The sequence below is a fragment of the Hyaena hyaena genome, unplaced genomic scaffold (assembly GCF_003009895.1).
Source record: "Hyaena hyaena isolate Hyena2069 unplaced genomic scaffold, ASM300989v1 scaffold_6, whole genome shotgun sequence".
Lineage (NCBI taxonomy): Eukaryota > Metazoa > Chordata > Mammalia > Carnivora > Hyaenidae > Hyaena > Hyaena hyaena.
The window spans coordinates 8,706,785-8,733,843 of NW_024080638.1; the positions used below are offsets into that span (position 1 = coordinate 8,706,785).

At 47.0% G+C, this 27,059-nt stretch overlaps 1 protein-coding gene across 4 annotated transcripts in view; it reads right to left on the minus strand.

Moving 5' to 3' along the window:
- Positions 1-2,874: 2,874 nt before the first annotated feature.
- The window catches only part of TNC (tenascin C), a 95,550-nt gene continuing 71,365 nt past the window's right edge, over positions 2,875-27,059 (minus strand). For all 4 annotated transcript variants that reach the window (XM_039240080.1, XM_039240065.1, XM_039240074.1 and 1 more), the window contains 11 exons: positions 22,879-23,001; positions 21,344-21,487; positions 18,898-19,017; positions 16,467-16,610; positions 15,569-15,699; positions 12,244-12,376; positions 10,448-10,599; positions 9,579-9,675; positions 8,023-8,184; positions 5,393-5,556; positions 2,875-3,223 (listed from right to left, as the gene is read on the minus strand). In XM_039240080.1, the coding sequence (XP_039096011.1) occupies positions 3,113-3,223; positions 5,393-5,556; positions 8,023-8,184; positions 9,579-9,675; positions 10,448-10,599; positions 12,244-12,376; positions 15,569-15,699; positions 16,467-16,610; positions 18,898-19,017; positions 21,344-21,487; positions 22,879-23,001 (1,481 nt within the window). In that variant the 3' untranslated portion in view covers positions 2,875-3,112. The remainder of the gene's footprint in view (positions 3,224-5,392; positions 5,557-8,022; positions 8,185-9,578; positions 9,676-10,447; positions 10,600-12,243; positions 12,377-15,568; positions 15,700-16,466; positions 16,611-18,897; positions 19,018-21,343; positions 21,488-22,878; positions 23,002-27,059) is intronic.

A 27,059-nucleotide genomic window follows, 5' to 3' on the forward strand; every position in this document is an offset into this window, starting at 1 on the left:
GGCGAGCAGGCAGTTGTAACAGTGGTGCCCAGCATCTCGGAGTGTGGCCATGTCTGTCAGGGTCCTTGGGAGAGGCAGAAGTTGAGGGATTGTCTCCAAAGGTGTGAGCAGTGTGGAGGAGAGCCACTAGAGCTAACACAGTTCACAGGTCTAGAGCAGCTGAGGTACACAGACCATCCTGAGGTCCGAAGGGGCCTGTGGAGGGAGCAGTTACCCTAAACCTGGGGAGCTGAGTGGAGACGGCCAATGGACCAGCACTGTTGCTCTGTTAGAATGGAAACAGTTATCTGCCCTGTGATGCTATAGGGATGGGGCTGGAAAAGTAGTACCCTGACCCCCTAACTGCCCAGTCTCCTGCCTTCAGTGTCTCAGCACTTCCCGTTTTGATATCTTACCCAAAACCTGAGATATCATTAATGCGGGGTGGCTTTGAAGGCTACAAGCCGGGGAAAGGGAGGGGAGCAGATGGATGAAGGGTAAAGGGAAGGGCAGACTCCTTGGAAATTCATTCTCAGTGGGGAGCTTCATGGGAAGCAGAAGTGGACTTGGACTTTGAGGGTGGACTAGAATTCCAGGAGACCTTTTGAGATGGGAGAGGTTGCTTGAACAAAGCTAGAGTCAGTCACTGAAGGACATGTTTGAGGCATGGTGAGCTCATGCGTTGACCGGTATGTGGGCAGCTTGAAACTGACTATGCAGCATTCAGTATCTTGGCTCTGGCCCTTCTCCCTACCCACCCCCATATGGGGGTATCTGCCCCCCTTCCCAGGGCCGAGGTCAAGGACTCACATTTGATGGGGATTCTTCACCAACTGGCATCTGATTCTGGTGTGGTTTCTGGGAAGTACCTCACCAGCTTAGTTACATCTGCATTTGGGCGGGGGGTGGGGGGGCTAGGGCTGGGGCTCAGAGCCTCCCAAGGGAGCAGTGCACAGAGGGTTAAGCCTCCCACGTAAGGCTGGACTGTTGTAGGGAGCCCGTTTGTTGGGGTTTACATGGCAAGGCAAGCGTTGCTATGGCCGAATTGCAGGCAACGAGTCTTATGATCTGGAACCGCCAGTTGTGTATATAACATGACAGCATTTATTAAAGCAAGATAAACTCAGCGGCAAAGGGTCTGGCTGAGCCACAAATTCTTCTCATCCTCGCCTCTGAGCCATCACATTCCATTTGAATGAGGCCTATCAGCCCAAACGTTTTCATTAAATAAGTCCATTTGCTGAAAATCTCTGAGCGAATCATCTGGGAATTGCTCCCCACCCCCCAAGTCACCATGTTTTAAAAGACAACCGTGTAATGTGTGGGTCTGACTGGACAGTTGCCAAGTACAAACAGATCTGCTGTGCTGGGCAGTGAATTACCTCCACCCCTCAGTGCATTCAGGCCAGGGCTGGGGGCCATGGGGCTCTGAGTCAGGGAGAAGGGAATATTCCTAACAGACATTCTTTCTAGTTCTTTTTTTTTATTTTTAATTTTTTAACATTTATTTATTTTTGAGAGACTGAGAGACAGAGTGTGAGCGGGGAGGGGCAGAGAGAGAGGAGACACAGAATCTGAAGCAGGTTCCAGGCTCTGAGCTGTCAGCACAGAGCCCGACGTGGGGCTTGAACTCACGAACCGTGAGATTATGACCGGAGCTGAAGTCGGCTGCTTAACTGAGAGCCACCCAGGCGCCCAGTTTTCTTTCTAGTTCTAAGGCCTCAGGGTTGTAGGAAGGATCCACCTGAACTTTCCCACCCTCAATCATTCTGTAATGTGTGCCTATGGCACACATTTCCTGGGGGAGGGAGGGATTTCCTCAGCGAGTGAGGACAAGAACTTTGAGACCGGAGTTGAAATCCTAGTTCTCTGATTAAGTGGGTAGGTAGCCGCGGGCAAGTCGTTGAACTTCTGTGAACCCCCATCTGTCATATATAAAGTAATAGCAGTGACAGCTAACACTTAGTGGCACTTAATATACACCAGGCACCATGTCAGGGGCTTCTTCATCTGGATGATATCATTTATTTTTTTCGCAGAAATGCCATGAGGAAGTGTGAGCGTCCCTACTTTACTCACTAGGAAAGTGAGACACAAAGAGGCAAGGGAACGAGGGTATGGTGGAGCCAAGGTTTGAACGCAGGCTGTCTGTCTGCCTCTGGGCACTTTAATCCTTGCTAGATGACAGTTGTTACCTCATCTGTATCATGGAATTTTTAGGAGGTTACCTTAGAAGGTGGGTATAAAAACACCTCTGAAGCCACAAACCATTAGTCTTGAAAATGTTGGGCAAGAGGCTGAATCTTAAGTGGTAACCTTTTTTCCAACCTCGTTCAACTTTGTTCAAAACGGTGCTTTCCTCTCTCCCAGCCCATCCCCCACCACCCTTCCTTCTTCCTCTCTGACTTGACCACCATCCATCCTCACCTTTCCTCCCTCTGTTCAAATACGTTGGCTTTGGTGGAATTCAGACTCAACAACGAAGAGCAAAGCAACAGCCAAATTTAAAAGTACTTGTGCTTTTATTAAAAAAAAAAAAAAATACAATCAGGTACTGTCCAGATGTGTTTTGGAAAGGAAGATCTCTTTAAAAATTCTTAGTTTTCCTCATCATTATTATTATATTAATCATATTAATCATATCCTTAAAATCGAAACTGTATTGCTTTTCTGGTTTTTGCTGTATGAAATGTAAAAAAAAGGGGGGGACGGCCTCCAATGACACACACTGAATCGTTGCGGACAGAAATAACGATAATTATACAGCTTTGTGTAAAATACAGCTGGTTCTAACACGGACTACCACTGTACAGCCTACCCCTCGCCCATTCCCAGAGCCACCCAAGAGAAGGACAACCATTGTGATGCTGTCACTGGAAGATTTTTTTTTTTTTTCTGATTCAAACAACAAAACAGAAACCTGTGGAGATCGTTGTCTTTGGTGCGAAGGAAATACTCGCAGAGTAGGTGAGGCGGGTGCTTCCGCCATTGGCCTCAGTGATCCACGGTCAACTGTAACTCCTGCCAAATACCTGGGCGTGGTTTGATGGTTGGACTGATTGTGTTGATACTTTGGTAAAGTTTGCTTCTTTCTCTGGGCCCTACTCCTCTCTCACCCAGTTGTCCCTGGAACTTACGCCCGTTTGCGCCTGCCTTCGAGGTTTCGGAAGTTGCTGGGTCTCAACTTCATCTCAGCAAACTGGATTGAATATTCGTGGCCCTTCCAGTGGAACCAGTTAACACCCTGTAAAAAAGAGGAGATCTCCAGGTGGGTTTCCAACAGGCAAGGTGGTCACTGATCGTTGCTGCTTAGTTGTCGGAATAAAAGGAGGTCTGTTTCAACCTGACCATTTGGTAGTTCACAGCTGTCTCTTGTCTATCTGTCTGTTGGTCTGTGTGGTGAAAACTTTCAAAGGAGCTGGCTGAATCTGACTCAATTTTTAAAATTTTAGTCAGGAGTCACCTGCATTTGCATTGAGCTTTGAACTGCCATTGTGAAACAAAATGGTGGCTGATGAGACTTGCCATGGGTAGGAACAGGTGCTGAAGGAATTCAGGTCATGGCTGGAGGTTACAGAATTGAGTAGCTATATGCAGGGGGGTCTCTAATTCACGGGAGTCTCGTGGAGTGTTTTAATGAGGGTTTGTACAACCTGACATGCAGAGTTCAATCTTAATGTTCTTACTTGAGGCATAAATGGCCGTACACAGTCGTCAAAAATTTCTGGACCTCAGTTTCACTATCTTTCTCCCCCACCCCCGCCCTTAGGGTCTGGTAGTGCCAACCTTGAAAAGGTGCCATGAAAATTAAATGAATTTGTAAAGGAACAATTGGAGTACCAGGCGCATTGCAGGTGCGAAGTAAATATTACCTCCTTGATCTCAGATAGGGAGAAATATCCTTGGAAAATTGGCCAAAGATTTATTTTTCTCAAGAAAAGATTATATTTGTGCCTGGGCCTCCTAATGCCATGCTTGGCTCTTCCACACAGTCCGCACATGGTAGAGATTGCCCTTGCCCCACTGGGGGAGGGGTGTCCGCTCTCAGGCGTGCTGCTGTGAGGCCACCAACACATTCTCTGACCCCTCTTCTCTCTCTCTTTTTTTTTTTTTAACAATTTTTTAAGTTTAAGTTTATTTTTATTTTATTCTCAAGTTAGTTAACATACAGTGTAGTCTTGGCTTCAGGAGTAAAACCCAGTGATTCATCTCTGATGTGTGGGACACCCAGTGCTCATCCCGAGAGTGCCCTCCTTAATGCCCATCCCTCATTTAAGACCACCCCCCATCTACCCTCAGGCTTGTTCTCTGTATTTTAAGAGTCTCTTACGGTTTGCCTCCCTCTCTGTTTTTATCTTATTTTTCTTCCCTTAAGTCAGTCAGAGGAAGACAGATATCATATGATTTCACTCATATGTGGAATTTGAGAAACGTAACAGATGACCCCTCTTCTCTTTGAGCTGTGAGGGGCTGTGAGGGGACATGGAGAAGTGCATGGCTGGTATGATGAACTAAAAAAAAAAAAAAAGAGACACTATTTGATTCTAAGTTTTTGGCATTCACTGACATCAGGCAGTGTCTGAATCTGACAGGGAGGTGGGATTTGAGAAAGCCTGGCTCTCCTCTTGGGCAAACGCGGCTGTGACTCCTCGGTGCCTGTAAAGTACTGCCACCCGATGGCTTGGGCTTTGCACTGCCCTTCCTCTGCCCTCCTGCTTCCCTCAGACGGAGGCCAGAAGCAAGCCTTCCACGTTCTATGTGGGAGACAGAGGCCAGAGAGGGAGACTGATGTCCCAGAGTCCACGCAGCGGCCAGAGCACAGCCGTAGCTGGGGTGGGACTCACCTAACGCCTTGTGGCCCTTTTCCATCAGCTCGTTCTTCTTCCAACATTGGGTGGGAGGGAGGTGGAAAGAAAAGTTTCCTTTTGGGCAGGCAGCTTTTGGTTGGTGCCCCCCACCCCCAGAAGGATTCTGTATTGCCCAGGTGGTCAGAGACAAGGAAATAAAGGTGGTGGAAGAAAGCTACCGTGGAGTATCCTTGAGGCAACATAAGAAGGAGGAAAGAACACCCCACTTTCACCCCTGCTTCACCTAGACAGCCTCCATTTTATCTGTGTTCCTTCCAGGCTGCAGACCAGGGCTCTGTCTGAGGAGACCTTTCTGTGTTTGGAATCCACGTGACTGGTGATCCTCCCCAGGCTCTTCACGGGTTAACGTGGGCCGCGTCTAGGATTTCACCTGACCTGCAGTGTCCCTGAGGTTTCTCCTTGCTGGGGACAGAGGTGCCACCATCTCCTGGAGGTTGCTGTCCCCCAGCCCTCCAGTCTCAGCCAGAACCGAGGGGCAGGAGTGCCTGCCGATCACCCCCAACTGGCTTCCCAAGCCCTGCCCCAGACCCTCGCGGTTTGCTCACCTGACTGTGGTTGTTGTCCCCATATCTTCCCATCAGGTTGACACGGTGACAGTTCTTATACCAGAAAGCCCCCTTGTAGGACAGGGCACAGTTGGTGATGGCTGAGTCCGTGTCCTTGTCGTAGGTGGAGAAGGACCTGCCGTTGTGGTAAGCCATGGAGTCACCTGCAGAGAGAAATCAGTGGATCTGAGGAATCCCGGCTGGAGTGTCCTTGTGGGCTCCGAAGGGCAGAGCCAGGGTGGCCACTCAAAGGGACTGGGGTGGGCTGGCCTTAAACACTGAACCCAGAATTAGGGTCAAACACGGGGCTGGAGGGGACCTGAGAGTTACCCTGGGGGCTCACTTCTAGAAGCAGCATAAGGTGGTAGAAAGAAGGTTGTGGGTGGCTTTGGAGGGTCCAGCTTCAAGTCCTGTCCCTTTCATTCCCTAATGTGACTGTGCACACGTCAAGCGTCTTGCTGAGCCCCAGTGTTTTCTTCTATAAAATGGAGCCAGAACACCGATTCTATTCACCTCTGGGTGCTGTTTGGACAATGGATTTGAAGGTATATGCTGAATGGGTAGGATAATATGTACAATAGTTGTGACTGTTGTGACTTTTATCATTTTTTCACATTCCTTTACATAACGGAGCTCAGAGAGGAAGATGAAAAACCTGTATTTAATAATGGTGAGCTTTCCCCAGCAAATACAAGTATTTAGTGCCACACTAGTAATCAAACCCTTTAGATATCAGATGCCACCAAATAGCATGTGCATCATACAGTTATTTTTCACTGTTTATGGGGCCAGTGATCTCTGATCCTTAGACAAGATGCCCATCTGTATGTAGCACTATCTAGGGATCCAGTTTGACATTTAATGTATTGCATTTTAGGGACATTTAAGTGCCATTTCTTTCTGTGTCCCCACACTCCCAGCTCTGGCCGATGTAGCGTGCAAACATTTTAAGACACTGAAACATTTTGCCCTGACATCTTGAATCAAAGTCCAAAGGATCTCGGAGGCCTTTTTAACAAGGAAGCTACCACGAGCGGGTGGGTATGGATGACACAAGATGCCCTCCTGGGGAGGGCCGGCTGCCACCAGATGCAGCGTTACCAGGGTCACCTTAGTGAAGGGGCTCTGGAAATGCAGAGAAAGACGGGTGGAGGCCACATCCTGCTGCCCCGTGGCTTGGCTTTGTCCAGTGATGATATCCTTCTTGCCTGAAGCCACTTCACTCAAAGAGGTATTTATTGCCAGGTAATAAAAGGCCAGGATTCTTCAAGCGATTCAGAAAATAACTGTGGCCCTTGTTGCCCCATAAGCCTCTCCCTCTTGACTGTCACCAGACTGATTTCAAAAGAGCTCGGTCTCTCCTTAGATCCTGCCTGGCTCTTAGCAAATCTTAACCTGGAGACTCTTTGCATTATGGATGTTTCCCTGTGGGGCTCGGGGAGGTTGGAAATGTACCCTAGCTTCTGTCTTTTCTGTTTTCATGGACATAACTGGACGCCATCCCAAAGCAGGTAAGAGTGCTACTGGGTGGTCCTGCTGTCAGACCCGATCCACACTTGTCCACAGCCAGGCCTGCCCCCTGGTCCACCTTCTGCAAGCTGCTTCACCCCGGGGCAAATCACCCACCTTTTCTGGGCCTCAGTTTCCTCATCTGTATAACAGCAACATCTTCCTGGAAGAGTTTCTGTGAGAAATGATGCAGGCCGAATATCTGCAGAAGATGCTACCTAGTAGGCCTGAATGCATGTTGCTTCTTTATTTTAATTTCTCCTCTACTGTTGAGCCAGAAAAACCACACCAGGGCCATTTCAAGTCGATGAAATCTTCAAAATCTGAGCTAGGTTATGTACCAGATAGGGAATGAAAGGGCTGCTTGAAAGGCAGTGAGCTGGGGCACCTGGGTAGCTCAGTTGGTTAGGCGACTGACTCTTGATTTCGGCTCAGGTCATGATCTCACAGTTCGTGAGTTCAAGCTTCACACTGGGCTCCGTGCTGACAGCGCAGAGCCTGCTTGGCATTCTCTCTCCCTCTCTCTTTGCCCCTCCCCTGCTTGTGTTCTCTGTCTCTCTTAAAATGAATAAATAAACATTAGAAACAGACAAGCCATGAGCTTCTGGTCATGTGTGGGCTGAGGTCACGTGTGGGCTGAGGCTGGATGACACATGGCAGGGTTGTCTTAGAAAAGATTCAAGCAATTGGTGCCGGAGTGGAGTGTTGGCTACTCAAAGTGTGGTCCACAGACCAGCGGGATCCCCAGGGAACCTGTAAGACATGCAGAATCTTGGGGTGTCAGCTCCGGGTCCCCGGGGGTCATATGTGCACTGGATTAGATGACCATTAAAGCCCCCAAGAGACTGTTTTTCAATCCATCTAAAACTGATATCTAAAAATGGGTAAGAAAAAGACATATTTTTTTGATTCCCAACCTACTCTGTGTTCTGCTGACCAAACTATCTAGCCTGCTCTGTTCAGCTGCAGCTCTGGATTAGCACCTAATAAGGATTCAGGTACTTTGTGGATCTGAGAAGTGGATGCATTAATGAAGGAAGGAGTGATGAGGGAATGCACTAAAAACACTAGGAAGGCATTCTGCGGGGCCGGAAGCCGGAAGTGTGGACCCCGGCGCCTACCTGCGGTCCCGCTGTACCCCTCCACCTTCAGCTTGTAGCGGGTCTTGGAATCTCCCACGCTGAACCTGTCGTAAACGGCGTAGGCGGTCTTCCCGTGGTCGCGCAGGTCCACCCGGAGCTCATACTGCCCTTGGGCTGTGATTTTGTGTAGATTGTCCAGCCCTGTGGACGACAGGCAAGGGTTACAGAGGCAGCACGAGTGAGCGAGGCCATTGTTTCTACTCCATCCCCCCTGCAAGAGCAGCGGTTAGGCTCTCGAAAGAGACTGGGGTCACATCGATCTGGGCTTGTGGTTTGGTCCACTCCTCACGGGAGCAACACCAGGCAAAATACTGGATGATTCTGAGCCTCCGGTAGAATTGGGTTGACATCTTTGCCCTGCCAACTTCCTAGGGCACTGTGAAGATCACAGTGGGGGCGCCTGGGTGGCTCAGTGGTTAAGTGTGGGACTCTTGATTTGGCTCATGGCTTGTGAGATTGAGTCCTGCGGCCGGCTCTGGGCTGACAGCATGATGTCTGCTTGGGATTCTATCTCTCCCTCTCTTTCTGCCCCTCGTCCCCCTCTTTCTCCCTCCTTCCCTCTCTCTAAATAAATAAATAAATAAATACATATTTTAAAAAAGGATCAGGAGGTACGGTAGAGAAAGCACCTTTTCAACTCTCAAACTTCTTGCATGAGAAGGCAAGCTGTGTGCATGGATGGATGGATGGATGGGTGATGGCATTGTTGTGTTGGTTTGGGGGAATTTCAAGTGGCAGCTCAACTGCTTATTGGCTAGATTCTGTGGGCATGCAGCTTCGTCTCCTTGGCCCATGTGCAAGGTGGGGGTTTTGAACCTTGCACAAGTGCCATGAGACTCAAGGTTAGACCCAAGTTTTATTTAATTTTAATTTATTTTATTTTATTTTTTATTTTTTTAAAAATGTTTTTAAAAATTTATTTCTGACACAGAGAGAGACAGCATGAGCAGAGGAGAGTCAGAGAGAGAGGGAGATACAGAATCTGAAGCAGGCTCCAGGCTCTGAGCTAGCTGTCAGCACAGACTCCGATGCGGGGCTCGAACCCACGAACTGTGAGATCATGACCTGAGCCGAAGTTGGATGCTCAACCGACTGAGCCACCCAAGCGCCCCTATTTTATTTTTTTTTAAGTTTATTTATTTATTTTGAAAGAGAGAGAGAGAGAGCATGAGAGAGCATGAGTAGGGGAGGGGCAGAGAGAGAGGGAGAGACAGAAAATCCCACGCAGGCTCCACACTCTGCCTTGAGTCTGATGAAGAGCTTGATCTCCCCACCGACTGTGAGATCATGACCTGAGCCGAAACCAAGAGTCAGACGCTTACCTGACTGATCCACCCAGGTGCCCCGACCAGAGTTTTATTTTTAATAACCTAGAGAACTGAACGTCTTTTCCACTGAAGATTTGCTATTCTGTATCCACTCTCACAGACATTGTTCCCGCCTAGTTTCTTCTCACCCATGGATTGCTGTGAGTTAGGACAAATGAGGAGAGCAGAAGTGGGTAGCTGGGCTGCAAACATGCAGAGCTGCATTACCAAGCCAGAATTCTTCTCTGCGGTCCCCAAACCCAGCGGCATAGGCCTTCCAGTTGCGATAGAAATCCTCACGTCCATTCTTGCGTCTCAGGAACACCTATGACATAAGCAAGGAGTCAGGTGCGCTTTAGCTATTGAAAGAAAGGGAAGGCATCTTTCTGAGAGGAAGAACACTAGACTGTGGGAAAAACACCTGTCCCCAGCTCTGTCTGAAGCTAATTTGCTGGGTAACTCTGGGCAGGCCACCTCCACCTGAAATGCAAGGATTAAAAATACCACCCAGCTTTGGGCGATTACGAGGTGTCAAGGCAGAGGTTCTAAATGCCCCTTCTGGGGGAGGGTGTTGCTGGGGGGGGGGCAGGAAGGGAGGCCATGCATGTGAGGACGGGGGTATATGGGCACTCTCTTCACTTTCTGCTTACTTTGGCTGTGATCCTAAAGCTGATCTGAAAAATTAAGTTTATTAATTGAAAAAAAAAATACTACCCAGCTCGAACAGTAATGGGGTTGCAAATAATTCATGTGAAACTCTTAGCACAGTGCCTGATAGTTAGCAAATGATAATTAATCCACAGGATAGGCTCCGTGACCACCGTCATTTTAATGGATCACAGAGCTGCTTGAGGATCAGATGAGATAAATTACAAGAAAATTATTTTTTCCTGCTTTTTTTTTATCCCCAGTTTCTTTCTTTAAGAGGTAATTCCTGAGTGTCCCTGCGTGACAGGCACTGTGTTGCAAAACCTCATGCATGCTGGTGTCTGAGTGCACGGGGAGGACCTCCCCCGCCCCCCTCCATACCCCTGCTGCGTCCTCTGCACCCATGCTCCCTGCCCAAGAGCTCTGGAGCCTGTCTCGGAGGTACTCACAATCCATCCACCCCCATCAGAGGTCATGTCACAGAAGACTTCCAGAGCCTGCGCCTTATCGCCATTCAGATAAATGGTGTAGAGGCCAGAGGTCGTGTCTCCATTCAGCATTGCTTGGGAGCAGTCCTTGGGGAATGGGTACAGGAGTCCAACTGTGGGATAAGACGGCAGCATGACCCTCTTAGAGAAAGGGGGTTGGGTGAGGGCTTTCAAATGGCAGCTCTACTGTGCGTTGGCTAGATGTCTATGAGCAGGCACTTAACTTCTCGGTGGTTCTGCTCTCTTATGTGCAAGATGAGCATAAAACCCATTTTGTGGGGGTTACAATGAGGCTTTGGAGGTTATGGACATAAGGGACCTAACTCAGTCTCTTATATTCTTGGAAACCACCACTGACATCAGTGGGAGGAGAGCTGAGCCCCTGTGAGGGGCATGATTCAAGCTGACCTTGATCTACCTTGAGCAGCCAGCCAGCACCTGATGAAGACCCAGGTCCCGGCCAGATGGCTGGGTCTTCAGCACCAACAGGCGACTCGCTGTGGGTCAGGACACTCTGCTGGCCATCTAATAATGATGCATCTCAATCTTTTCAGAGGGTTTGGAAGCCAGAGACAAGGATTCTAGTCCTACACTTATACTTCCTTGCCTTGAGACACTGGAGAAGTCACTTGACTGCTCTGAGCCTGGGAGTCTTAGAGGGAATTCCTAGGGAATTTCCAAATGCAACAGTGTGATGCAAAAAGTATAGAACTTGAGAGACATAGACGATCTTGGGACTATGCTAAGCAGGTAGGACAGAGACCTGATGGTCACAGCAGTTCTTTTTTCTGATCTGACCTACCTGTACTGCACCTTCACTGGAGGTTGTATCCTTAGCTGTTTCCTTGTTTCTTTTCTGACTCTGGTCTGGGAGCACCTTTAAAGCACATTCAAATTTCTGTGCTCCCAGCACCCGGCATGAGATCTGGCAAAGTGATAACTTTTGATTTTTCACCTCCCTCAGCAGGTGTGTGCAGAGTTACTTGAGGGGAGTGTGAGGGGCGGGAGGCAGCACAGGAATGCACTCTGTGTACCCCACACTCAGGCCTTTCCAAAGGCTGATTTCCCCCTCCCTCAGGAAGGCATGCTTCCTCTTAATTCACCAGTGAAATGCCTTGCACATTCTCCATCTGCCAAAGACAGCCAGTGTCCAGGGTGCAGGGGTGGTTCCCTGGGCCTGGAACATCTGAGCCCAGATCAGACTCTAACTCATGCTATGTAGCCTTCAGCAGGTCACTTTCATGTCTGGGAGCCTCTGCCACCCCGACAGAAAACTGGGCATGATAATCCCACCAGCTTAGTGGGAGCACTGCTTTTGATTTTGAATTGGACAGGCTTTGCAAATGCTGACATGATGAAAGAGAAAAGAAGGGACATAGCTTATGATGAGCCCTGACCATGAACCATACCCTGGGCTAGGAGTTCAAGGTCCTTGTGAGGAAGGGATGCTTACTGATCCCATTGTACAGATAAAGAAACTGAGGCTTGTAGAATGACAGCAACTTTCCTAAATCACACAAGAGCAAGTGGTGGAGCTAGGGATTGAATCCAGATGTCTCACTACTGACCCTCTTTCCCTTTCATCATGAGGTCCTTAACCTCCTGTACCCACATTCATCAGGCTTTCAGGTAGTAGCAAGACATTGATCCGTTTAAGAAGGTTGATGGAAAAATGTAGCCAGAGTCAGAGAAGTGGAGGGTTGGTCTAGTCTCACAAAGTTTGATCTCAGAGCGCAGCTATACCCTGAGGCCCTTACTTGTGGTAAAGATGGTCTGGACCAGCTTGCTCCTCAGGGGCCCATTCAATGCCTGGATCTTGGCTGTGTAGTGGGTAGATGGGCTCAGTTCCGCCAGGCTATAGGAGGTGGTTTCTGGGCCCACAATGACTTCCTAAGGGCAGAAGAAAGAATATAATAGCTTTTGACCACATAAATCATCAGGGTACAGATGATACACTCATTCATTCATCCATCCATTCATTTCTTCATTCAGAAGACTCCACTGAGTCTCACTCTGTGTCAGGCTCCATGCTTACTCCTGGGACATCAGAGGTGGGGAAAGTGTAGCATAAGCAAAGGTCCTAAGGCCAGAGGGGGTAAGCAAATTAAAATAATATGAGGAGGTACTGATTGATCTCAACCACACTTGGTTTTAGGTGATAGAGTGGTAGAAGAAGTGGGAAAAGACCAAATGACAAAGAGACTTAAATGCCAAGCTATGAAAATTGAATTTTATCATGATAAGGAATGCATATTCCCAACAGGGTTTTTGAACAAGTGAATGATGTGAACCCAGCTTAACTTGGTGGCAAGATGAATCACGCAAAGGGCAAAAGGTTTAGACTTTGACCAGTTATACTAGAGGTCCCTAATATGGCTCTTTTTCATAGTCCTCTGGGAAACTATAAAATAATATAACATCTGGGCCCCACTGCAGACTGACTGCATCTTAAGAGCCCGAAGTGGAGCTCTGCCAGGTGCATATTTAGGAAGCTTGTCAGATGATTCTGATACAGTTAGCCCGGGGATGTCCTGAGCCAGGGGACAATTGCAGTACCTCAGCAGGTAGGGCATAGTGGAAGTCTGAGCTGAGCCCGCATGTCTCTTTTCTAGAACAGAACTGTCCAGGAGAGGTGTATGTTTGCCTCTACTCCCAGACCTCTCCTACCTACACCTGTAGTTTGTGACTTTGCTCACTGGGCTGCTGTCCACAGGACACTGGTTTCAGCTTTCAGGAGATCTTCTTCCTTTTCAAATGCTCTTTCGAGCTTCCAGTGCCTGAGAATTCACCTTTTAGCAGATGACCTTGGTGTCTGGAATTGAAATTTAACCTATGCTTCTAGCAAACCAAACTCAGCAGTGCTGCCTACAGCCTGCAAACACAGCCAACAAGGTGTAGGACATAATGAGTCAGTGTGGAGGTGCCTGGAAGGTTCTCACACATTGTCACACTGGGCAGGTGAGGTTACCCCGATTCTTCCAAATGGAGGGTGGGGGCTGAATTTCAGAGTTGCTGAGAGACTTGTTGGTGGCAGAAGATGCATCCTGTCTCCTAACACCCTGCCCAGGACTGTTTCCTCCTTCACCAGGTTGATTTTCTTGGGTGAAACATAGAAAGTTAGGGATTGGACATGCAGGAAAGTCAGTAAGCTGACACTAGTGACCCAGTGACCTGTGTGTGGTCCCCAGGTCTGGTCTCTAGGGAAGGGTCAAGTATGAAGCTGGGTTCATTGAATTACTTGGGGGATTCAGTTACCTCACAGCTCTCTTGGCTGCTGTGCAAAGTTGCTTTCTATGCAATCAGGGTAGACCAAAATGAGGTTCAGGACTTCAGGCAAACAAAGTCCTAGAATGCCTGGCTGGGAAGGGACATTCAAGATTGGTGAATCCAATGCATTCGTTTTACATATGTGAACACTGACAAAAGGGACTTGTGTAAAGGACTTGCCTTCACGCACACAGGAAGTTAGTTATTATTATTTCAACTCAAAGAAGGGCCATGGCAGTGACTGGAAATGTGTGTCCCCTGCTAGTTAAACATGGCAGAGCCAGTTTAGCTCTATCTTCTTCTGAAACCCACTACAGTGAGGGTAAAGGGATATAAAGTATAAGCCCACGAGGAGGAGGTGGAGAACAGAGGAGACAGACAGGCACACAATGTCAACAGGGTCTTGACAGTTGGGAAGGGGTGCCGTGGAGTGACAGGTGAGGGGGCAGAGTCGAGAGAGCTGAGGCATAACCGGCTAAGGGGGTGGGGCCAGTCAGAAGCGGGTTGACGAACACCACAGAGCCCAGCAAGTTCAGGAATGGAATGTGTACAAAAGCAAAGGCGCCTTTGAAGGCTAGTGTGGGGGCATGGCTTAACAAAAGTGTGTTTAAAAGCTTAAATAAGGAACAGATTCCAAGTTTTCCCCATCCTCCAACAATCTAGAGGATTGCCCTTCCCAGTCCGGATGAAAGGCTGAGGTTTACTTTCTGGAGAGACTGAGCCAGAGAGAAGACTCTGGATTGAAATCCACCAGGCTCAGTGGTGCTATAGTGGAAACAGAAATGAAGGTTTGTTCACATAGGAGCCCAGGCTCTTCCTCCAGCTATGCTCCTGGCAGTTTGGTTTGAAGGGGCTGGAGGATCTTCTAGGGAGATAGATTAGCTCAAGAGAAAAGGCTTATGGTACCCCTATTTGTGAGCCCCCCAACAAAATGACTGGATACTTGCTTACCCACTCTACCCATAGTTGACCAGACCTATGCATGCATGTGGAGCTCCCAATAAACTGTTTCACTCTTGGCTCAAGCACAAAAAGGACCATCAGGAATTGGGTGGGAGTCTCAAACATGAAAGAAGACCCAAACAAAACAAGCAAGCAAGGAAGGAAAAAAACCTTGGAAGAGACACTATTCAGGTTGTAGAATAATATACCAGTAACATATATTCTTAGAGATATAGAGAAGATTATACACGGAATATAAACAATACGCTAGAAAATGGTAAATGAACAGGGAATAAGTAAAAGATCTTGGAAACGTAAAGTATGATGACCAAAATTAAAAATTCAGTAACAAGTTTAGAAAATAAAGTTTAGAGATAAAGCTCACTTGTGTGAAAGGAACGGCTAAAGTTACTTCAACTTGGAAAGTTAAAGAATAGAGAATATAAATAACAATTGCTATAAATAGTATTAATGTTGATGGCATAAGAACATGATGATGTATGCTCAATATCTAATGGAATGATGCTGTCTGTGACATTGTAAATATGGCAAATGCGCCAAAGAAGTCCTTGGCTTTGGCTTAAAAAACATTAAAGGACCATGAATCCAGCTCCAAAAATGTCCTCAAGTCTTGTGAGCAGTGGTTTTTGATCTTGGCGGGCTATCAAAACTGAAGTCTGGTTAAAATGAGACAGGGAGGCTGGAGCATATGATTCAGAAGGTCTGGCATGACATTTAGTCTCTATTAATTTGTTTTTTTTTCTCAGCTCCCTAGCTGCGCGGGGGAGAAATAGCCCCAGGGTAATTCTTTTCTCTTCTGAGGATCATGTACATGTTTCAAACAGCAGTGAGGAGTTTATATACTTTAAGTACCTTGACTGTACCATCCACGGATTCATACACCAATAGGTAACCGGTGACAGATGCTCTGGGGGGCCTCCAGGTGAGGAGAGCAGTTTCCGACTGAACGTCAGTAGCAGTCAAGTCTCTTGGAGAATCAAGGTCTGTGGAAGATAAGTCATTTATTATCAAATACATCAGCAACTATAGGACAAAAATCCCTGGCTGGGTTATCAGGAAGCCTGTGTTCAAGTCCTTTCCCTGACACTGACCTGTATGACCTTGGGCAGAACCTTCCCCATCAGTAGATGAGGTGGTTGAGTCATGTGATCTCTAAACATAATTCTCTGTGGTTCATTTCATCCTAAGGGCCAGATTTTCCTGAGCCCGACGTTCTCTTGATTGGCCTTGGGTGGATTTAGGGAGAAAGACACAGCTGTGAACATAATTACCAACCTCTCTTGCTCTTCAGTAACAGGACAGATGAATGCTGATATTGGCATTCACCTCTACTGAGAGGATGCTTCTTCTATTTCCCTGCTTGTCATAGTTTGTAAGAAGATCTCAATGTATAAAAACCCAATGGGCATCTAGGAAAACATGCCTGAAAAATCTTTCTCTTAAAAATACTTCCCTGCCTAGAACATGGATCATTAAATACTGGGTTTGGGGCCAGTGGGGACTGGCTTTCCACTTAAAAAGCCCTCATTTTAAAACTATTTCCTAGTCCATGGGGAGAACAAGGTCATTTCAGTTCAAAAGTGAATGGTGTTTCTTAAGGTCCTGATTGAGTGGGCACTGGTGAGTTTAGCTGATGCTGACGTCATCACATTGCAAAGATCGGACTTCAGAAAGAAGGTTGGAGAGCATGACCACTGAAGATGGAGGCTGTGGGTGGGTGGATGTCTTCCTGCTCCCGGAGTCTTGGTACCTGTTGTGAACCTGGTTGTGATGACTGAGCTCTTCTGAGGCCCTTTCTCTGCAAAGATCCTCAGCACGTATTCTGTGGCAGGCTCGAGGTCAGTCAGACCATACTCCACTGTGTTCCCGGACACCGTGCGTGTAATTTCTGGCACTAAATATAAAACACACACACCGAGGTGGTTACCTCTCCCCGTGTGAGCCATCAGTATACCTGGCACATGGCACACACAGCTACTTCTAGCAAAAATTTTCCACGACCCTGCAGAAAGGCAGGTTTGCTTTCTGAAATGACACACCCTTTTCTCTCTCTTGAGCACTCACCTCATATACAAAGGATTTATCACACAGAGACTGGATTTTTCTGGGCACCAAATCCGGAAGGAAGGGGGGCAGGGAAGCAAGTTTTTCCACGTGGTGCTGGCTGGGGCAGCTTTGCAGCTGAGGTGTGGGAACTGGCTAGAAGAGAGCTGTAGCTAACATCCTCGAGCCTCAGCTGCCCCGATTTAATGTGTCCCATTGCTTGCTCTCACCTCCTTTTCATTTACTGTCATGTTCTTTTATAATTTGACAGATGTCAAATCACGAGGCTGGGGCAGCCCCAAAATTGGGCAGCTGCAGACACTCCAGAGCCTGGTTATTGCCTCCCAGACCCCTTCGGGTCAAGGCCAGGGTTGGATACTGAACCGTGATGCCAGGTGTTTGTGTTTATTTTCAAATCATAGGTGGCTGACCATCCTGGCTTGCCAGGGACTGAGAGGTTTCTCAGGGTGTGGGGCTGTTAGTGCTGAAAACTAGGAAAGTCCTGGGTAAACTGGGATGAATTGGTCATCCTGTCTGTCATCCATGAAACCCCCTTTTCCAGGCCTTCCTCTACTAGTTCCATAATGGCTGTGAATCTACTCTGATCTACTGAAGGCACAATAACAGCAGCTTCCCTGACTCGGAGGGGTTTGCTCTTAGGGGATATTTAAGAACTGAAGAGATAAATGAATTAATGAATTCATCTAATGAATAGAAGAGTAAAAAGAATAAGCCCCAGAATCTCTCTTCCCTTACCCCCCAACTTGCTTTATGCTTATAAAGAACTCTCTTAGGTAATGGCCAAGGGTGAATTAAGATTTTCAGAGGCCCCAGGCACAGTTAAGACGCTTCTCATATTGTCACTGCAAGTAAAACAATACTGAGCCATAAAATATGAAACTTCCATATGCTTGGGGATTAAGATGGGAAAGCGTTTTTCTAGGGAAGCTCATTACAAAAGCACGAATTCATTCACTGAAAATAAATCTCTTTCTCCTCTCTCTTATTTGCATTTGATCTTACATTTCAGTGGCCATGGTGTGCTGGTGCCCCAAACAAGTGTTTAGTCTTACAACTGAGTAAATGAATTAGCACATATGTCTGCAACGACAAGGAGAAATCATTTCTGATTTCTTAGTCACACCTGTTATAACTGGCCCCCTCTGTGGCCTCTAAGAATCCCAGGCTCCCAACACCTCATGAAATGGCCTGTTTATTTTATTTTTTATAATAATCTAACCATTAAAACTTTTTTAATGTTTATTTATTTTTAAGAAAGAGACAGAGGGGCGCCTGGGTATCTTAGTTGGTTAAGCATCCGACTTCGGCTCAGGTCATGATCACACGGTTTATGGGTTCAAGCCCCATGTTGGGCTCTGTGCTGACTGCCAGCTTGGAGCCTGGAGCTTGTTTCGGAGTCTATGACTCCCTCTCTCTCTGACCCTCCCCTGCTCACGCTGTCTCTCTCTCTCTCTCTCTCCTAGAAATAAATAAAACATTAAAAAGAGAGAGAGAGAGACAGAGCATGAGCAGGGGCAGGGCACACACAGAGAGAGACACACAGAATCTGAAGCAGGCTCCAGGCTCTGAGCTGTAAGCACAGAGGATGACATGGGGCTCGAACTCATGAGCTGTGAGATCATGACCTGAGCTGAAGTTGGATGTGCCCCTGGAATGGCCTGTTTAAGACTCAAGATTTTGAACTTATTCTTTGTAAGAAATGAGAGCTGCTGCCTAGAGAGGGAGTCTCACGGTGACAGCCTAGACTAACAGAGGAGGAGGGACAGGCTGGGGAAACACATGCAGCCTGGAGATGTGCTCTTTCTTTGTTTTCCTTGAAATGACCTCCCAGCTTTCCTTGGTGTAGCCACAACACTGATGCTCTTTACTCGTCAACAAGCAGAGGAGGATGGGCAAGGCCTCCCTTGCCGTCAGCCTGGCCGGGCCCTCCACACCCACCCATCCAGCCCCAGCCATCAGCCCATGAGTCTATTCTGATGTCGACAGCCACAAAGACGTCACTGGCCTTCCAACCTACCCATGTATTTTTGCCATCCAAGCCCAAACATGGCAGGGAGGAGGGAGAACAGGAGGACAGACACTCCTCCTGGTGGGGAGGGTCTTAGACACGACCTTACCTCTCTCCCCTGTGTAGGAGATGACGTAACTGTCCACCGGGGCAATGGCTGGCTGCCACATGGCCAAGGCTTCCGAGTCAGTGATGTTGGCTGTCACCAGGCCAGATGGGCCATCCAGGGCTGCAAAGAAAGGTGAAGATGTGTTAGAGAGACAGGTAGTTAAGGGTGTAGGACATCAGACACAGCTGCTCTGCGATCTCCCTGCTCCTGGACTCCTGGTGTTGGGGTTGGGACATAGTGCTCATTGTGTGAACAGTTCCAAGTTGAGTCTGGAGTCAGGACCACCTTGGTTGGAGTCATGATTCCTTCCCTTGCTGGTTAGGTTATCTTGGATCTCTACTCCCCTACTTGTAACATGGGGATATTGATTCTTTCTGGCTTTATCCTCAGTGCTGTTTTGATGCTCACATGCTATTAGAGGTGGAAAGGAGCTATATAAACTGTAAAGGGCTGGGCACACGATGAGGGTTACTGTTATAGTTCATATCACTTGTTACAAAAATAGGGGGCATAGGCTACCAGAGGCTCTTCTGGGCTTTGAATGATAGCACCAGTAGGTGGCTTGTAGGCAACACAGAGCCGGGCCCCACGCTGCGATCCCGGGTTCTGCCACAGCTTCCCTGCCTAGTATCTGTGTGCCCTTCTCCAACCTCACTTTCTTTAGGTGTCAGAGGGCAGCTGCTATAAGGATGGACTAGACGATGTGTGTGAAATGTGCTGGGGTAGCACTAGCTCACTGAAGCTGCTATTATTACTTTTTTACTTTTGAGGGAGGAGAAGGGGCAGAGGGAGAAAGAGAGAGAACTCCAAGCAGGCTCCACACCCAGTGCAGAGCCTGATGTGGGATTTAATCTCATGACCCATGAGATCATGACCTGAACCGAAATCAAGAGTTGGATGCTTAACCAACTGAACCACCCAGGTGTCCCTACAGCTTCTTTTATTAACATGACTATTAAAGTTATTGGATATGATTCTTAGACATAATCATATCTTAGATATAATTCCCAAATAACCTGTACTGATGAAGGATGCATATTCTGAGGGCCTTGGCCTGTTTAACTGACCACTACTACTACCCAACATCCCTTTCTCAGAAACTAACCTAAATATGACTGTTGCCCCATTGCATTTCCATTTATTACTCAGTTATTCCAGGACAATGGCCCTGGAAGGGTGGAGGGCAGTGATCATTAGTTTATTTCAAAGACGAGACTCCTGAATTCTGAGGGATGTGATGACTGGCCTGAGAAGCAAGAGGAGGCAGAGTAATTTTGGAAGCCTGCACGGTCTGCTCCAAGTTCCTTCCTGTTTCAGCCTGCCTGTACAGAATTTCCTTTAAATGCCAAGGACAATGGGCCTCAGGAGGAAGTGCATCCAGCTTTTGCAATCTGTTGCCGCGGAGATTCCATGAATGAAAGATTTCTATGGGGGAAATAGGGCCTGTGTGGCAGGGCAGACAGGACTCTGGGTTCAGACGGGATGTTTTAATTGCATATTATCAACTTTTTTAGACTAAGGATATTTTTAAAATTTCCTATGAGGCCCATTCTTTGGATCCCTTAATGGATTACTCTGGATAATTGCTTGTCTATCAAAGGATAAATTGTTCAGAGACATGGCTCCCTGAAAAGAAATTTTCCACTTCACTCTCCTTCAGTGCAATTCATTATTCCCCCCCTCCTTACAGCATGCTGCACAAATCAGGTTATAATAGAACAATAATCATCTATTTTAGAAGAACACAGGGCTTGGAGTGAGGCTGACCCAAGTTCAAGTTTGCTTCAGCCATCACTAGTTCTGTGGCCTTGGCCAAGGTATTTAATTTCCCTGATCTTAGTTGTGTCCTCTGCAAAATGGGAATGATAACAGCCATTTTAATGCTTTAACTGCAAAGGGTTTAGTAACAGTGCCTGGAATACAGTAACTGCTCAACCAAGAGTTGTTACTTCATGGCTGTCCCCATTACACATCAGTGTGAAGCACCTGCTTGGAAGGACCCTCTCAATAGGCAGGGGGGGAAGGAGGAGGATTAATGTGCACAGTCATTTACATTTTACGAATGCCTTACAGGTATCATTTCATGTGATCCTTACAGCACCCTGCAAAGGAAGCAGCACTGTACCCATTTTACAGTGAAGGAAACTAGATCCTAGAAAAATTAACCGACAGTTCATGTATCTAGAAGTGGTAGACTTGGGATTTCAATCCAGGTCAGTATGACCCCAAACTTGTGCTCTTTCTCCCACACTAACCCAAGAAATGGAGGCCCCGGGAGGGTAAGAATGACGTCAAGTTTACCCTGCCCATAAAAGGCTGGGGATGGGCCAGAAATGAGGTCTCCTGAGCTCCAAATTCAGTCCATTTTCCACCAGGATGTCCCAAGTAAAAGAAAAGTTTCCAGCTGCTGAGTCATGAGCAATAATACGGAAGATGGGAAAAACACCTGTGGTGAAGGATCCTGAGATCGGTTCGCTTTCCTCGAAGCCCTTCATGGCGATGACGCTGACGAGGTACTCCGCTCCGGGCAAGAGCTTCATCAGCCTGGTCTGAGTCTTGGTTCCGTCCACAGTTACCACTGAGGGTGTCCCTGGAACATGGCAAAAGCAGGATCAGGAAGGGTGAACTGCACTGAGATACACCATTGCCCCAAGAATGGTGTGTCCAATTTGGAAATGAAACTGCCTTTATCCAGTACCACTTTCTTGATTTCCTCTCATTTGCTCCTACCCTCTGGCATAGGAAAAGAGGTCTTACTTTTTGTATAATGCTTTTTTGCCATCAGTGCAGATGCCAAAAACCAAGCCAGGAGAGGAAAAAAACATGAAATCAGAATGTGCTAAAAATGGCAAGTTTCCGTTCAGTAGAGAGTTGGCATGCTGTGCACATTTTATTTATTTATTTTTCCCACAAAGAATATGAAAAGCTCACTCTGTAATGTATATCTGGTATATTTAACTCATTGTCTTAGCTTTGGAATACATAGACTCCCTTACTAGCAGAGATCCTACTCTTTAAGAAAAGAAGATGGTCATAGTCAAGTTCATACTCTTATATTTATTGAAAAGGCCAAAATGTATACTTCTTAGACTTTCAGGGCTGGTGAGGATCTTGTATACTGGCTGGCCAAACTTCCATTGGGCTGCTACATCATTCTTTTGAAGAAGTATCAACCATCCTTTAAGTATACACTTTCACTTGCCAGAATATCTTTAAGCAGATTTGACTGTGCATCCCCTTCTGCCCCCCCGCCAAGCATGGTCTTTGGTGTGGCTCCTGTGTGCTGGACTAAAACTCTCAGCTCTACTAAGTCACAACTCCCCATCTCTACTAAGACAGGAAGATTTGGAAATCAAAGGGTAAAACCTCACATGTATCCAGGTCAAGATTAACTTTTCAGATAAGTGTGCTCAAAGAGAAAAAGGCCAGTGTATTTAGTCTCTACCATTGTGAGAAAACAACATTGGAGTCCATTTCTTTTTAAATTTTTTTTAAATGTTTGTTTTTGAGATACACACACACAGAGAGAGAGAGAGAGAGAAAGAGAGAGAGAGAGACAGAGCACAAGCAGAGGAGGGGTAGAGGGCGGAGGGGAGACACAGAATCTGAAGCAGACTCCAGGCTCCAAGCTGTCAGCACTGAGCCCAATGCAGGGCTTGAACTCACAAACTATGAGATTATGACCTGAACAGAAGTCGGATGCTTAACCGACTGAGTTATCCAGGTGCCCAGGGTCCATTTCTTACAGAAGTTCAGAATTTCAAGGCTGGATAGGGTCTTCATAAAATGACACTTCATAAGGTAATTCTTGTAAGGATCTTAGAGCACTTCACAAATCAAATCTACAGAGGTGGTCTCAAATAGAAGGAAATAATTTTCTTTGGTCATATTTGGGGAAGATGGGAATTATCAGGGTCTCTTCACTATCCCACTCAAACTCTCCAGGCTGCTCCTCCCATCTCCTTTTCTCCTTCTCCTTACCTCCTCCAACAGGGACATAGGTGATCCGGAAGCTCTCCACCTGGGCAGAGGGTGCCATCCAGCTGACAGTGGCTGAGTTTTCAGTGATGTCTGAGAAACTGATTTCCTTCGGAGAGCCCATGGCTGTCAAGGAAAAAGCACAGGAGAAACCCAGAAACAGTCAACCATCTTGCTCATCAGTGAGTCTTCCTGGATTCCTTATCCAGGAAAACACAGCCCCTAGAGTTTGTGGCTGAGCCAAGCCTTTAGGATGGAGAATGTGATGGTCTGGGGTCAAGTGGTGACTTGATAGAAACAACATGGGCCCAGGGCTGTAAAGCAGCCATTAGGTTTCACTTCAGTAGATTGTTAACACCACAGCTGACATCTAAAGAAGTGAGGGTGGCTGGTTTTGCAGCTTGGAATATGCCATCCTATTATTTATTCAGTTTTAGCATTTTTTTCCCAAATCTTTGCTTTGTAGCTCCTTTTATTAAACGATCCTAAGCCTTGACAGTGGTATGGTTCTTTGCAACTGATTGGAATTAACCCTCATTTAAAAACCCCTGAGAAGGTGTGGTTGTAGCCATTTTACAGAGGAGTAAATTGAGGCGTGGTTCTCTAATGCACATTGTTGTGGTGTGACCTTTATGGGTCTCAGGACTGGGCAGCAGAGCGGGCTGGAATCCTGGAAATAATGTTAACATGGAAACTGACCTTGACAAGCCCATTCGCAGAACTGGATGGAGGTCCAGAACCAGGAGAGTAGACAAAGCAAACACCTCCGGCACACTGGGTCTACCTTGGGGGAAAGCTGTGCCCAGGGGACAGTTTCTGCTACATAAGTACCTCCTCCCCAAACCCAGTTTCCGTTGGCTTTGCTTTGTGTATTTCTTGGCTTGGCTCTGTGCCTCTTTAGCTGACCATGTTTAACCAGAGAGTTCAGGGAACAATTTTCAGGCCCCCAGGGAGCTTGTTTTTCATCTCTCCCCTCTCCAACCCACGTTGATCATTAAGTTTTAAAACCCACAGCCCACTGTGGGGAAATGTTTTTCTTCCCTCTCCATTACTTTTTCTCTCCTCTTTTGACTTTCTCCTGTGACCTGGTAGCACCTCCACACTCTGGAGGGGTTGACTGGGGTTTTGCCCTCTCCTTGGAAAGCTTTGGAAACCACAAGGGCTCTGTCTGGAACCCAGAAGATCTTGATTGTCCAAATACCACAGAGGGCCTGGGCAACCTGGAGGCAAGTCCCTTCACTTCTGTGAGCCCCAGCTGCTCCATCTTTCCAGTGGGAAAAATGATGCCCACCTATAAGAATATTTTTAGGATTAGCAGAGCTAAAAGACATAAAACCCCTAACAGAATCTGGCATGAAGTAAGAATTCGGTAAACGTGATTGTTCTCTCTTTCTTTCCCATGTAACTCTTTTTTTACCATGGGCTACCCTGGACTTTGAAGTAACTTCCAAGAAAGATCTAGATGAGGTTGGCTGAAGACAAACCGACAAACCCCAGTGAGGTGTGTAGACGCAGGCACTGTGGCTCTCCAGCAGCTCGCCTCGGTCCACACTGCCTTTCATTCTGACTGCAGACCTCACTGGTGCAAGACCTAGCACATTTTAGATGTATCTTTGTGGCCATGGCTTTTGTTTCTACAGATCCTAGGTTTTCTCAGCTACAAAACACAATATTATCTGCCATGTCTTAGAAACCATAAGAATTAGCAGCCTCCTACAATGTGCCCATCTGAGGGATGTGCCTGATTAGAGTGGCAGGAAAACAGCCATGTATTATAACCTGAAGGAATGACATGGTAGTGATGGAATTCCAGCGGGGTGATAGTTTGGGACAATAGGCCTTTCTAGGTGTGGAGGACTATTTGTCATTTTAGCATATCTCCTTCTGCTGTAAATAGTGCCCAGAAGTGTCCAGGACAACAGCAAAGGAGATGGTCAATGGGAAGCTGAAGACAGAGCCTCACACAGCAACTAAATCATACTATTGAAAAGTTGCGAAGACCCAAGCAAGGCAATGCCTCTGTCTCTCTTCCCAAGTGGATGCTTGCTTTTCAATAAAAATGCCATTACAGAAACATCTGGAATTGTTAAAAACTGACAAGGAGGTTGAAGAGGGCTTTTATCTTCAATTTGCATAAAAAGTTGTCTCCTCAAATCGGGAGCAATTGTCCATTGCTTTAATTGCATGGCCCTTGATAATCAGCTTCGAAAATGTATTCTCCCTTCAACATACTTTTTTTTTGAACACTTCATATGTCCGAAGTCCTATATTAAGCTAAGGGGACAGCTACTGTAGCCAGTATGGTTTAAGAGCAAGGATTTTTAAGTTAGACTATCCTGGGTTTGAAATCCCTTCTGGCCTTACCTGCTAAAAACACCTTACCCCCTGAGATCTCAGTTTCCCTTCTGTGAAGTGGAACTGACTATGGCCCTCCCGGTCTGGCTGGACCATGGTGATTCAGTGTGTCCATTGCCAGGCTGCATGTGGCATGGAGAGCATGCTCTATAATGGGTGGTCACTATCTTTATGCTTCATGGGAGTCAGAACCAGAGGCATCAAGTGTAAAGAGCCTGGTTCGTATAGAAGGAAAGATTGCTAAGCAAGGGTATCTGCAGACCTGCTGAGTCAGGACCCCAGGCACAAGGCCGTTGCAACTCTGGTGTGTGGTTTCCAGTGCCTCTGAGCCAGAGGTGAGCGGAGGATTTGCAGGCTGCCTGGCAGGGAAAGGGATGTTAGGGAGGAATGGGGGGCACATTCTGGGAGTTGGGAGAAGGGACACTGACTCTCCCTCAATGGCCTCCAGGGAGGAAGGGAGTACTGGGGGTGTGTGTGTGTGTCTGGATGCAGTGATGGGGACAGGCTAAGGAAGCATTTCAGGCTCCTCACTGAGCACTAGAAACTCCAGAGGAGAAGGATAAAGCCATCATGCTCTGTTGTTGGATTTTTAACTATTTTCTATTTATTCTGGGGACCCTCTATTTGGGCACAGTGGTGTTTAACTCCCCAGTGGCAAGGATGCTTCTGGTAACTGGGCTTTCCAAAGAGAGCCATGGCTGCAGTGAAGATGTGGCTCAAACCACAGAGGGGAAGAGGAGCCATTGCAAATGCACGGATGACCAGACTCAACAAAAACTTATGACCTAAGTCTCCACCAGTAGGGGAATAGTTAAGTAAATAAGGCTCATGGGATTGTCTCTCAGAGCTAATAAGCCAGAAACACACATACTCCAGTGTGCACAAGAGTGTTTCCCCAACAAAATTTAAAAAGGAGAGCTTAGATTTATGTCAATTTTGTTTATTTGTGCAGACAAGAAAGTGGCAATATTGGCTGCCTCCATATAGAGCAACTGGGTAGTAGGGACATAGCTGAATAGAGACTTTGCTAGGTATCTTTTTTTAATTTTTGAATTTTGAGCCAAGTGGCCCATTAAAAAATAACACTTACGTGAAATCATCCAGACATAAGAATAGCTAATATTTCTACAATGGGCAAGGCAACGGAATACTCAACATTCATGGTCTTATTTAAACCTCATGGCTGAATTCTAAGTTCAATTCTACTTGCCAGATGAGGGGACTGACACTCAGAGAAGAAAGGACTTGCCTGAGATCACATGGCTGGTAGAGCAAGGATTAGACTCCAGGGAATCTGCCCAGAGGCTCCAGGCCACACCAGTCAGCACGCTGCCCCTGACAGCCCTCCCTGCTGCTGGGCACTTGGTGCTGTAGCAGCTTGTGCGCAGGGAGCCAGAGGGGACCCTGAAGCAGCGTTTATGAGGATAAAGAGGAACAGAACATCTCAGAGAAGGGTTTATTACTGTGCAGGGAAGGAAAGAGGAGGAAGGATAGAAAAACAGAAGGGAAACTTTCTAAAGCTGATGAGGTGATTGTGGAATCAGACGTGTGCTTTCTAATGGGGTCACCTCTCCTGTCTTCTCTAAGTACAGAGGCAGGGGATTCAGGCACACATGTGCACACGCATACGCATGCACACATGCACACATGCACACACACACGTTGGCTATGAAATACAAAGCCCAAAGAAAGAACTTTCCAAAGCACAGGGTCTGCTTTTTTTTTCTTTTGTTCTTAAAAAAAAAAAAAAAAAGCTCTTGCTTATTCATTTTCTCTCTCTCTCTCTCTCTTTTTTTTTTTTTTTTGTTTTAGCACTGTAAGGCCTCTAG